General features: G+C 48.9%; 1 protein-coding gene across 3 annotated transcripts; it reads left to right on the top strand.

Moving 5' to 3' along the window:
• The first annotated feature begins 355 nt into the window (after window positions 1–355).
• NRBP1 (nuclear receptor binding protein 1) lies at window positions 356–12,978 on the top strand. Of its 3 annotated transcripts, none has more exons than XM_019970510.2 (18): window positions 356–505; window positions 3,320–3,554; window positions 4,092–4,214; window positions 4,404–4,505; window positions 5,303–5,392; window positions 5,536–5,576; window positions 5,954–6,048; window positions 7,552–7,635; window positions 7,821–7,879; window positions 8,041–8,139; window positions 10,797–10,929; window positions 11,117–11,222; window positions 11,361–11,411; window positions 11,508–11,643; window positions 11,821–11,874; window positions 11,963–12,026; window positions 12,287–12,342; window positions 12,431–12,978. In XM_019970510.2, the coding sequence occupies exons 2-18, from the start codon at window positions 3,345–3,347 to the stop codon at window positions 12,533–12,535; spliced, it is 1,608 nt and encodes a 535-aa protein (XP_019826069.1). In that variant the 5' UTR covers window positions 356–505; window positions 3,320–3,344; the 3' UTR covers window positions 12,536–12,978. The 3 variants fall into 3 exon arrangements, with proteins under 3 accessions (XP_019826069.1, XP_070655057.1, XP_019826070.1); XM_019970511.2 differs by having other exon boundaries at window positions 370–505; window positions 3,325–3,554; XM_070798956.1 differs by lacking the exon at window positions 11,963–12,026.
• Window positions 12,979–12,995: the final 17 nt, after the last annotated feature.

The following is a 12,995-nucleotide window of genomic DNA, read 5'->3' as shown; positions in this document are numbered from 1 at the left end:
CTGCACAGTCTCACCCCCAAATACTGAAAGCGGGTGGGCGCTCCTCTCGGATTGTGGCTACGTCTTTCGCTCCTTTTGTCTTTCAGTCGTACTAGAACTGTCATGGCGCCTTCAAGAAAAGGGGCAAGGCCTTCCTTTCGCCCAGCAGAATCATCCGGGGCACCAGGACCGGACCGAAGGGTAGACAGAGAGACGAGCCTCACTGAGACCGAAAATACCGAACCCTCCGAGAGGTCTCAGCCGGACAGACGCAGCGGGAGGAGACCCGGTTGAAGGCTACCTCCACGAGCGACTGTACACCCGGGGCACCGCCCACCCTGGCCGCCCTGTCCAATGGAAACCCAACGGCAGTGGGGCACCGCCCACTGCTGGTCAGGACGCCGCGAGGGCGGGGCCCGCAGTTCGGTTGCGCCGCGGAGCGCAGCTGTGAGCGAGTCTTTCTGATCCGGGGCCCCGGAACCCGAGCTGGAACTGAAGCGCAGGCTGCGGGGAGCGGAGTCAGGAGGTGAGTGCCTAGGGGAGGGAAGGTTTCAGCGAGAGGACTGAAGGATCGGCCTCTAGGGCCTGGATCTGGGACCCCAGCAGGCGAGTGTCTGGAGGAGGCCCTGCTCACTCGGTGGCCAAGGCCCGGCCCGCCGGAGCCGGGGGGCCGCCTCGGCCCCACATTTTCTGCCCGGCCCTCCCCGACTGCCCCCGAGTGGCGGCAGGGCGCCCGGAATTCTGCGGGCGCGGGGCGCCAGGCCCCGGCGTTCGTGTAGAACTCGGCCTGACGAGAGGCGGGGCCGGCGGCGGGGGCGGGGGCGGGGGCGGCGGTCGCAGGCCCGGAGGCCTGCGGAAGCGCAGCGTCGGGGCCGCGCCTGCTCCCGGGGCTGGCGCGCCGACTGCGCGGGGGCGTGGCCTGCGCCCCTGACGGCGCCGCGGGGCTGGCCTCTGGTGAGGTGGCCGCCGCTGGCTACAGGGCCTGCTTAGGGGCCCAACGCTCCCTCGCAGTCAGCGGGCTAGGCGACCTGTTGGAGTGCTAAATTCCTCCTCGAGTTTATATCTATCTGAATGGTCAGTCCTGCAGGTCTCAGGTCCTCTTCGGTCCGCTCAGGATGAGAGCGGGCGAGAGGCCTGTGTCCTGCGAGCTGTTGCTCAGGAGTTGAGATGCTGAGAAACTGAGATGCTGAGAAGCTGCAGTCCAAAAAATGAAAAACTTTGCAGGAAAAAACTTGGCAGTGTTTTACCTGCACGGCTCAGAAGTGAACACTGTGCATCTTGGGGTGGCTGGAGGCGGCGAGGAGATTCCTTTTTTCCGTCTGTGGTCTTATTTAAATTTCTGAACGACTGACCCTGAGACAAAACTCCCAGTGTGGCAAAGGTTTCTTCATCAGCAGGAGGGGTCCTGGGGATTCTTGGGCATTGCCATCATCTTGCCTACTGGGGAGAGATTGGGGAGGGAGAAGACAAGCACATTCGAAGAGCGTCTATGACTGATGAAGGTCTGGCATCTCGTGCCATACTGTGGATTACCTGTCTGTGCCCTAGGTCCAGAAGTTTCTTTAGAGCCCACTGGCCACAGGCTTCCTGTATTACAATTCCACTGATATTTCTTATAATGTAGCTGGGAACTTTCCTTAGCTGTTCAGATTCAGGATACATTCTACAAATACTCTAGAAAGTAATCCCTGTGAGCTTTTAGCTACTTTTCAGGAGAAGAAAAATGATCTGTAACTTGAATTTTCTGGTAGATTACTAAAACTGTTGATTGAAATCCATGATAGGCAAGGACTGAGAAAAAAAACAGATGAAAAAGCATCTTGCCAGATTTTCTCTGTAGTGCTTTGTTGCTCTCTGATATTTACTGGAACGTCATCTAATAAAAATCTCCTCCAAAATGAAAAAAATTTTTTAAAAAGTCCAGGGAAATCTCCTGACTTGAGTTAAACATAGTGCAGGTTGATGGCAGAGATGGGCAGAAGAGGGCATCTGAGTTCTAAAAAGAAATGAGAGCTTTTCAAAAGATCCTGATCAGAAGCTTCTGTATTTTGAACTGACTTACAGGAGCAAATCTACAGGATATTTTCATCCTGAGGAGCATCCCCTTTAGCCCAGCACACATAGGTTCCAACTTCTTCACAGCCTTCATTCTTAGAGATATGGAATAACATTCAGCGGTTTTCCTATGACTCTCTGAAGTTTGTGACATTTAGCTTTTAAGAATTCTTTTTTCCCAAGAAGCCATGTCCATGTATAATACTATACACTATTTAGTGTAATATAGTACTTTTCCTGTAATGGCTTTGTCTTGAATTATTTGTGCTTAAAAGGGATACCTGTGTCAGATCCAGTGCCTCAGAGGATGGAGCCTTTGAGCCATGTGAATGAAATGAAAACTGGAAGATTAAAATCTTAGCTGTGCCTTAAATTTAGGCTTTATGAGTGTTGGCATCTTATTTATATTGTTCACTATGGTATCTCAAGCACCTAGCTTAGTGCTTGGCCCACAATAGGCGCTTAATAAACATTTGTTGAATGAGTGAATAGAAAAAAAATGTTGCTAACCAGGACCCACCCATTTGCCACACTCACATCACAGGGAAGGTGAGGTCATCAGGAATGAAGTCACTAACCACTACCAGTTACCTGGCCCAAGGGTAGCCTCCTCTTGTACTGGCAGGCTTATTCTGTGCATAGGAGGGATGGAGAGTGGATGCCAGGGTTATTCCAAGTAGAATAAATCAGCTTAGGGTTTCAGTTGGACAAATTGGTTGAGAATACTACAGCTCTAACTCGAGCTGGTTCATTGGAACATTTGGGGATCTGGAGTCATCTGCCCTGCATAGTGCCCTTGAAGCTTGGTTCTTGAGCATAGTGCAGATGAGGTAGATGAGAATTCAAAGGGAAGGCTATTGGGTAGGTATTTGCTGAGAAAGAATGAGGGCCCTGATTTTGCTGTTCCATTTGGACCTTACTAAACATGAGTTGTACAACCATAAATCTTTTGTTTGCCAGTCTTGGGTGAATCATCTTTTTACATGATAAAATATGTTTATTAACATGTTTATGCATAGAAGCATATTCTTTAAGCTTGATGTGTACTTCAGTTGGTCATTGACCTGGGTGAGTCATCTTCAGGCGAGATAGCTCCCCTTCTCCAGACTAGGAGAGTAGTTAATGTTTAGGGTTCATACAGGACTAATTCTGATTTTGGACTTAAAGGAAACAAGGGAGCTGTATGTTTTATTTACTTTTAAACCCCAGATTAGGTTATTAGGATGGAATCTATAGAATCTATTCTAACCCTCTCTACCTTCTCCTTCACCCTTGCTCCAACCAGTGCAGGCCTGAGTGTTTGTTCCAGCATGTCGGAAGGCGAACCCCAGACAGTACTCAGCAGTGGTTCGGACCCAAAGGTAGAATCCTCATCCTCAACTCCTGGCTTGACGTCAGTGTCACCTCCTGTGACCTCCACAACCTCGGCTGCTTCCCCAGAGGAAGAAGAAGAAAGCGAAGATGAGTCTGAGATCTTGGAAGAGTCACCCTGTGGGCGCTGGCAGAAGAGGCGAGAAGAGGTAAAGCAGTAGGAGTGTTTAGTGGGAGTGTTGTTTCCCTGGTAACTCATCTGGTAAAGAATCCGCCTACAAGGCAGGAGACCCCAGTTCGATTCCTGGGTCAGGAAGATCCCCTGGAGAAGGGATAGGCTACCCATTCCAGTATTCTTGGGCTTCCCTGCTGGCTCAGATGGTAAAGAATCTGCCTGCAATGCGGGAGACCTGGGTTTGCTTCCTGGGTTGGGAAGATCCCCTGGAGCAGGGCATGGCAACCCACTCCAGTATTCTTGCCTGGAGAATCCCCATGGACAGAGGAGCCTGGCAGGCTACAGTCCATGGGGTTGCAAAGAATTGGACACGACTGAGCAGCTAAGCACAGCACAGTGTGAGTGTTACTTCACAGTGAATTCTAAGAGGTGAGAAGTGGAGGGACAGAGTCTCAAAGGGGCAGACCAAACTTGAACAGGTCAGAGGCAGGGAGAAGATGATCGTATGGAGTATTACAACAGACAGTTCATGTGGTAACTTTAATTCCCTTTCATTTGAATTTCTTCTCAGGTGAATCAGCGGAATGTACCAGGTATTGACAGCGCATACCTGGCCATGGATACAGAAGAGGGTGTAGAGGTTGTGTGGAATGAGGTACAGTTCTCAGAGCGCAAGAACTACAAGCTGCAGGAGGTAAGCAATGGTGAAAGGATGCAGCCTGTGGGTTGTTAGAATGCTGGTGTTAAAGAGGAATTGATGTTGGGAAGCTACTAGGAGAAGAGTATGTTGGGGTTAGATCATTTCTAGTGGGGATAGGAAATGGCTTTTTAGGATGATAATGCTTTCTGAACACTGTAATCCCAACGTCTCTCCTGCTTCCAGGAAAAGGTCCGTGCTGTGTTTGATAATCTGATTCAGTTGGAACATCTCAACATTGTCAAGTTTCATAAGTATTGGGCTGACATTAAAGAGAACAAGGCCAGGGTAAGAACTTTTTCCTGAGCTTACTGGAAACAGACTAGCTACATTTATTGTTCTTTTTACATTCAGAAAAAGGTAGTATTGAAACAGAGCTGGAATCAGCTGGTGTTGAGTCAGTGATGCCATCCAGCCATCTCATCCTCTGTCACCTCCTTCTCTTGGCATCAGTCTTTCCCAGCATCAGGGTCTTTTCCAGTAAGTTAGCTCTTCACATCAGGTGGCCAAAGTGTTGGAGCTTCAGCTTCAGCACCAGCCCTTCCAGTGAATATTCAGGGTTGATTTCCTTTAGGATTGACTGGTTTCATCTTGCATTCCAAGGGTATGCCTATGACTATTACCTGTGCCTTTTGTCTGGTTATAGTCAGGGCAAAAATGAGTGAATTTTTGTTTCTTCCTTGCCATAACTCATATTGCTCAATAATTTTCATTGCCCTATTAAATCTAAGGAAGTAATACTAAGAACAAAAGAGAGAAACTTTATTAAAAATACAAGGCTTCCACACAGACAGAGAGCAGACTGGTGGACACGGTAGGGGAAGGAGAGGGTGGGACGAATTGAGAGAGCAGCGTGGAAACATACACATTACCATATGTAAAACAGGTAGCCAGTGGGAATTTGCTGTGTGACACAGGGAGCCCAACCTGGCGCTCTGTGACAACCTAGAGGGGTGGGACGGGATGGGAGATGAAAAAAAGAAAAATACTAGGCTTCCAAATTTTATGTTTATGTCATATAAAAGTTACCCAGATAAGGGATCATTTCTGTTATAAAGCTTTATTTGTGTGTTCTGCCTCTCCAGGTCATTTTTATCACAGAATATATGTCATCTGGGAGTCTTAAGCAATTTCTGAAGAAGACCAAAAAAAACCACAAGACTATGAATGAAAAGGTACAGAGAGAGAGCAGACAAAGCTTTAGGCTGGTTTGGAAGTTTAAAAAAGATGATGAAGCTGATCAGGAAAGGGATGGAGGGAACTGTGGAGGGTGAAGAGAGTGGATAACTGCTGACCCCTGGATCAAACTCTGTTCCAGGCTTGGAAGCGTTGGTGCACACAGATCCTCTCTGCCCTAAGGTAAGCAAGATCTGGTAGTGTCTTTCCCATATTTATTCCTGATTAGTTCCTCCAAACAAATTTCAGGGCACTACTCTGCTGTTCTTTTCTGCCCCACTTCTTTTCTTCCCCACTTTCTTTGAACCATATTCTCAAGATTAGGCCCCTATGGATCTTTTAAAGGGTTCATTCCAATGGCTTGACCATGATACTGTCTCCCACCTCTTTCTCCTAGTTCTTATCCAGCTATTTAACTCATCAGGCATAATGGAGATTCAGAGTGTGGGTATTACCTTTGTGATGACCAGCAGGAGACCAGGCCCTTGCTCTTCTTAACCCTTGGGTTCCCCCTGCCCTAATTTCCCACTGGCCCCTCTAACAGCCCAGTGCCCCCACAGCTACCTGCACTCGTGTGACCCCCCCATCATCCATGGGAACCTGACCTGTGACACCATCTTCATCCAGCACAACGGACTCATCAAGATTGGCTCTGGTGAGGGGAGGGAGAGGTTCTGGGCAGGGGAGCCTCGGGAATTTGGGAACCATGGGGGTAAGATGAAAGGAATGGGGGAAAAGAGCAAAATTCTGAGGTGTGGGCTGGTGATAAGAGAAAGGACCTTACTAGGGGCAATTTATAGAGAGGCCAGTCAAGTAGTGGAAAAAGGGGTAGGGCCTAATCTTGAACCTTTTGGAGTGAATTTAGGGTTAATACAGAGATCTCAATAGAAGGTTGGGAAAGGGCAAGAGTTGGGTGTAAGGTCTGACTTGAGCCCCTGGGGCTGGACCTACCATCGGAGGTTCCAGGCTGTGCCTGCTGTGAGTGCTTTCATTTGCTGTGTACACGTGTGCAGTGTTTAACATTTCTGTGTGCCGTGTCTGTGTGTGGTTGTGTGTCCATTTGTCTGGGGCTTGGCTGCTCCATCGCTCACAACTTTTCTCTGTTTTCCTCCCTCCCGCTTACGGGCTGCTCTGTTCCCAACAGTCTTTCATAGGATTTTTGCTAATGGTGAGAGCTCCCTCTGCCCTGCGTGGGGCGCTGTTTGTGCTTCCCCTGCTCCCCTTTGCGGCTGCCCAGTGCATGCAGTCGTGGGAGCAAACCCTGTCCCGCTGCCTAATTATGCCTGCTTGGCTTCTGCCCTACCAACCCTTCGCCTGCTTGCCCTTCCATAACCTGCTTGTTTCCTGTGGATTCTGCCTGGCTGGCCACTTATGTCCTGGATTCTTACTCCCCCCTCATCATCAGGCTGGTTCCTTAAGTCATACTGTGCTCCCAGACCCTCTGTGACTTGTAGTCATTGTTTATGATCCGAGTGAGTCCAAACTGGGCCCGGCCCTGGTTCCTCGTTCAGCCCTGTGGCAGGCAGTGTTGAGGAATGAGAGGGTAGAGCAGGGGTCTAAAGTTTTTGGTGGATTCCAAGTGAAACTGATTTAAGGGTATTGGTTTAATTTTGAGCTCGTTTTAAGTTTCAGTCAGTTAAGGTGGATAAGAAGGAGGCTATCCTTATGGTTGTATGTTAATCCTTCTTACCCATCTTCATCCAAGTTTCTGAGGTCTCTTAATTGTTCCAGATTAGGAAGGGCTGCCAGTGTTTTTATGCTGTATGCAGGATGGGTGAAAGAACTAGACCAAACATTTTCATGAGATCAGGGGGTAGATGTACCTGGGCTTTGGGGCAAGTAAGCAGGTCACAAGTGAAAGTTTTTCCTTAGGCTGTGTTGTACCTTGCCAGCCCAAAGACCCTAGGTACCTGTTAGTTTAGTGTGGAACCTTTGTTGCTACTGAGTTAGGGACCTTAGATAAGAAGTGGTAGATTGAGAAAGGGGAGGCAGGTGGTGTTCATGTTTAGTTTGGACTTCCTGATGGGAAAGGGCTCAGTTTATGCCTGTTGAGGGTTAGAGACTTCAGGAGAGAATTTGTGTTTTGGGGGCCTCTCTCTGGAGCAAAGCTGTGCTTTGTTGACGGTGGTCAGATTGTGGGTATCTCCCCTACTCCCAGTGGCTCCTGACACTATCAACAATCATGTGAAGACTTGTCGGGAAGAGCAGAAGAACCTCCACTTCTTTGCACCAGAATATGGAGGTAAGGCATCCCAGTTTCTCTGCCCTTTGCCCATCCCCCAGATTCTCCAATTTATAACCTAAGGGTCAGCGGTAACATAACTGAAACTGCTGTCCTTCTCTACTGGCATGCACAAAGTTTTAAGACATCTCTGCCATGCCCTGCCCCACATCTCTGATTCACCAAAGCTGCTCTGTTTTCCCTAGAAGTCACTAATGTGACAACGGCAGTGGACATCTACTCCTTTGGCATGTGTGCACTGGAGGTGAGGAGACCAGAGGGGTGGGTAGTGGAAAGGGGTGAAATTAGAAGATAGAAGGGGAAATGAAGGGTTGGCAAGTGAGGTAACTGGTCTGGGGGAGTGATTGTGGAAACACTGAGGTTTCTTAGGTCTCTGTTTTTCCTTTTTATTCCCCCTCTCTGTAGATGGCAGTGTTGGAGATTCAGGGCAATGGAGAGTCCTCATATGTGCCACAGGAAGCCATCAGCAGTGCCATTCAGCTTCTAGAAGACCCATTACAAAGGGTGAGGATTCTTAGGATCACTTCTCCTTAACAGACTTTGAAATGTTTTTAGGTTCTTCTTCCTTCTAGCCACTGGGAGGGCTTCCCTTGTGGCTCAGCTGATAAAGAATCTGCCTGTACGCCTAAGACCTGGGTTCAATCCCTCAGTTGGGAAGATCCCCTGGAGAAGTAAAAAGCTACCCACTCCAGTATTCTGGCCTGGAGAATTCCATGGACTGTATAGTCCACAGGGTCGCAAAGAGTCAGACACGACTGAGCAACTTTCACTTCACCCACTGGGAATATGCTCTCTTCTAAGAGCAAGAGAATATAAAGCAGAAAGGCAAAGTAGCATTTCCCTAGGTGTTTTTGATACACACACACATTCTGTCTCTCTCGGGTCAGGGGTTTAAGATGGGTAATAAGGTTGAGTCTTACGGTTGCATGTTAACTTAGGTGTCTCTACATGAAGGCAGACTAATTTGATGGTTACCTCAGGTAATTGATACATACTCTTAAACAACCATCTTGATATTTTTAAACAAATTAATCAAGCCTTTGACTGTGTGGATCACAATAAACTGTGGACAATTCTGAAAGAGATGGGAATACCAGACCACCTGACCTGCCTCTTGAGAAACCTATATGCAGGTCAGGAAGCAACAGTTAGAACTGGACATGGAACAACAGACTGGTTCCAAATAGGAAAAGGAGTACGTCCAGGCTGTATATTGTCACCCTGCTTATTTAACTTATATGCAGAGTACATTATGAGAAACGCTGGGCTGGATGAAGCACAAGCTAGAATCAAGATTGCCAGGAAAAATATCAGTAACCTTAGATATGTAGATGACACCACCCTTATGGCAGAAAGTGAAGAGGAACTGAAGAGCCTCTTGATGAAAGTGAAAGAGGAGAGTGAAAAAGTTGGCTTAAAGCTCAACATTCAGAAAACGAAGATCATGGCATCTGGCCCCATCACTTCATGGGAAATGGGGAAACAATGGAAACAGTGTCAGACTTTATTTTTGGGGGCTCCAGAATCACTGCAGATGGTGATTGCAGCCATGAAATTAAAAGACGCTTACTTGTGGCTCAGAGGTTAAAGCGTCTGCCTCCAATGCGGGAGACCCGGGTTTGATCCCTGGGTCGGGAAGATCCCCTGGAGAAGGAAATGGTAACCCACTCCAGTATTCTTGCCTGGAGAATCCCATGGACAGAGAAGCCTGGTAGACGACAGTCCACGGGGTCGCAAAGAGTCGGACACAAGTGAGCGACTTCACTTTCTTTTCACTTTACTCCTTGGAAGGAAAGTTATGACCAACCTAGATAGCGTATTCAAAAGCAGAGACATTACTTTGCCAACAAAGGTCCATCTAGTCAAGGCTATGGTTTTTCCAGTGGTCATGTATGGATGTGAGAGTTGGACTGTAAAGAAAGCTGAGCGCCGAAGAATTGATGCTTTTGTACCATGGTGTTGGAGAAGACTCTTGAGAGTCCCTTGGACTGCAAGGAGATCCAGCCAGTCCATTCTAAAGGAGATCAGTCCTGGGTGTTCATCGGAAGGACTGATGTTGAAGCTGAAACTCCAATACTTTGGCCACCTCATGTGAAGAGTTGACTCATTGGAAAAGACTCTGATCCTGGGAGGGATTGGAGGCAGGAGGAGAAGGGGATGACAGAGGATGAGATGGCTGGATGGCATCACCGACTTGATGGACATGAATTTGGGTGAACTCTAGGAGTTGGTGATGGACAGGGAGGCCTGGCGTGCTGCGATTCATGGGTTCGCAAAGAGTCAGGACGTGACTGAGCGACTGAACTGAACTGAACTGAATCAGTGTGAATTACTCAAACCAGTCATTTGGGGTTGTATATTCATATAGTTTTAGTTAGGGAAAGTGCCCTGAAATAAATGAGCTAAGATTGAAAGGATATAAGGGTTTTGAATCAGGTAATAAGATATGGTAAGTAGAGTCTGGAAATAAAGAGGAGGTTAGTTTGTAAGTCATTACATGCATTTAAAAGGGACTGAAGGAGAAAAGAAGGAAGACTAGTGGGAATCTTGAGGGTACTGTGGAATAAGTTTCTAGTTCAGATTCAGGGTGCGATGTTCAAGTAAAAGATGAGGTATATGGCTTTTTGGCCTTCCACAGGGAAAGGAGGAAAGCAGGTTAACTGTCATGGGACCTAGGAGAGGTAAATAGGTAGGGGTTAGAGAAACAGAGGGAAATCCAGTGAATAAATGATGTAGTGGACAAAGAAAATTGTGATAGTAGGCTTGGGAAATAAAAAGATGGTGAATATTACTGTCCACAGTGGATGAGTTTGGGAAGAGAGAGGTAAATTTGGCGAGAATTGGAGAAGGTAGGCAGTGAGTGGGCTAATAAAGCAGAGAGATAGAAAATAAGGAAAAAGATATCATGACTTTGAACAGCAAAGGAAAGAGCAAGCTTGTGGCTAGGAAGCAAAAAAATAAAACAATGAAAGACAATGAATGATATTTCATATATAATACATTATAGTTTTCAAAGTCTTTTCAAATACATTTAGCAATCTGTTGCCTTAGCCATTGCTGAGCAATTAGTATGAACAAAGTCTTGTGCTGGATACAGTGAGAGAGAAACACAGTGGGCTGCTTACCAGATGCCTGCTCCACTCCCTTGTTCCCTTTTCTAGGAGTTCATTCAAAAGTGCCTGCAGTCTGAGCCTGCTCGCAGACCAACAGCCAGAGAACTTCTGTTTCACCCAGCACTGTTTGAAGTGCCCTCGCTCAAACTCCTTGCTGCCCACTGCATTGTGGGACACCAGCGTGAGTCCTCTTGACCCTTCTAGAAATTTTTTTCCAGTCTGGATCCTTGTAACTCTGACTGGTGTGTTCTCTTTCCTCTTCTACTTCCAAAAGGATTCTTTCCCACCCTCCCCCAGGACCCCTGTGCCCTCTATAATATTAATCTGAACTATCCTTCCATAACTTCCCATTCCATCTTGCCCTCTAGACATGATCCCAGAGAATGCTCTGGAGGAGATCACCAAAAATATGGATACCAGTGCTGTACTGGCTGAAATCCCTGCAGGACCAGGAAGAGAACCAGTTCAGACTCTGTGAGTAACTAACTGAGAGGTTCTGAAAGGGACAGATTGGTCACTCCCACCTGGAGGTTTCTGTCAACTGTCCTTTGGGAATGGTTGAACCTGCTGTTTCACTTCTTTCCTTCCATATTCTTTTTTTTTTTCCTCCAGGTACTCTCAGTCTCCAGCTCTGGAATTGGATAAATTCCTTGAAGATGTCAGGTGAGAGAAGAATAAGAAAAAAAACTTCCTTTAGGAGGTAGGGGTGGGTGTCCGAAGGCATCTAGAGCCCATCTGACCTGTCTGATCTCCATTTAGGAATGGGATATACCCCCTGACAGCCTTTGGGCTGCCTCGGCCCCAGCAGCCGCAGCAGGAGGAGGTGACATCACCTGTGGTGCCCCCATCTGTCAAAACTCCAACACCCGAGCCAGCTGAGGTGGAGACCCGCAAGGTATGGCTGGGTGGATGTAGCAGAGAGGGACATCTCAAATAAGGCTTTGTCCTGTAAAGACAGGAATGTGTGTCTGCACCCTGGCACCCACGTCCTGTGGGCTGGAAACCCCAGCTCTTGGGGGCTTTTTGCTCACTGGTCTCTACTCTTGTGACACTCTCTGCCTCCTCTCCCTAGGTAGTGCTGATGCAGTGCAACATTGAGTCGGTGGAGGAGGGAGTCAAACACCACGTAAGGCTCAGGGCCCAGGGCTGTGTAGCGCTGGGTGGCCAGAGGGTGGGGAAGGGGAGCCTCATTTTCTGACTGTCCTATTCTCCAGCTGACGCTTCTGCTGAAGCTGGAGGACAAACTGAACCGGCACCTGAGCTGTGACCTGATGCCAAGTGAGTCTCTCCTGTCCCTCAGAGGATGGAGAGTCTGTGAGCCTCACCTGTGAGGGACACTTTCAGGGGTGGGGAAGGTGACCTGGCAGCAACACGCGGACTCACTCAGAATGAGTATCTTCGCCCCTGAAACTGGAGGGTGGATCTGATTTGACAGTTTTGCTTGTGTCCCAGCCAGGGTCACCTGGCCGGGGCTGTTGGAAGGGCTCCCGTGACCCTCTGTCGCGCACTGTGCTCACCCTCTCCTGTTTCTCTGTCAGATGAGAACATCCCGGAGCTGGCGGCTGAGCTGGTGCAGCTGGGCTTCATTAGTGAGGTGAGGCATCTGCCTTCCGCCGCCCGAGGTAGGGCGGCGCCTCCGCTCTCTCGTCTAGGCCGGATCTCACTGAGCCCTTCCCCTCCAGGCTGACCAGAGCCGACTGACTTCTCTGCTGGAGGAGACCCTGAACAAGTTCAATTTTGCCAGGAACAGCACTCTCAACTCAGCCGCTGTCACCGTCTCCTCTTAGAGCCACTCGGCCCGGCCCCTCCTCCGCGCTGTGGCCTCCGGAGAGGCTGCGGCTCCCGCCCCGCCCCCCAGTCAGTATTACCCCGTGAAGCCGGGCTCTCCTGTTATTCAGGAGGGCTCTGGGCTCCCTGGTTCTGAGCATCACCCTCCCCAGCCCCCCCACCCCTTTCTCTTCCATCCCTCTGCACTTTGTTTACTTGTTTTGCACAGACGTGGGCCTGGGCCTTGGCCTTCTCAGCAGCCGCCTTCTAGTCGGGGGCTAGTAGCCGAATTGCAGCTCCCGCCCAGCCTGTGTGGAAGGAGGCTCACGGGCGCGGGGAGCTGAGTTCTACCATCCCGCTGGGGCGGACGGGGCGGGAGAGAAGGGTGGTGCTGCAGGGGTGGCCCCAGGGGGCCATTCGATTCGCCTCAGTTGCTGCTGTAATAAAAGTCTACTTTTTGCTACGCGCGTAGTGTGTGTG

This window comes from Bos indicus, chromosome 11 (genome assembly GCF_029378745.1).
Source record: "Bos indicus isolate NIAB-ARS_2022 breed Sahiwal x Tharparkar chromosome 11, NIAB-ARS_B.indTharparkar_mat_pri_1.0, whole genome shotgun sequence".
Taxonomy (NCBI): domain Eukaryota; kingdom Metazoa; phylum Chordata; class Mammalia; order Artiodactyla; family Bovidae; genus Bos; species Bos indicus.
The sequence above is the reverse complement of the archived record's forward strand: the minus strand, read 5'-3'. Positions and strand labels throughout refer to the sequence as shown.

Bases quoted from the DNA above. Each gene is read 5' to 3' on its own strand.
- NRBP1 (XM_019970510.2), top strand. From the start codon at position 3,345: ATGTCGGAAGGCGAACCCCAGACAGTACTCAGCAGTGGTTCGGACCCA. The intron at 10,930-11,116 runs GTGAGTCCTCTT...CTTGCCCTCTAG, and splicing joins CTGCATTGTGGGACACCAGC to ACATGATCCCAGAGAATGCT. The intron at 11,412-11,507 runs GTGAGAGAAGAA...ATCTCCATTTAG, and splicing joins AAATTCCTTGAAGATGTCAG to GAATGGGATATACCCCCTGA.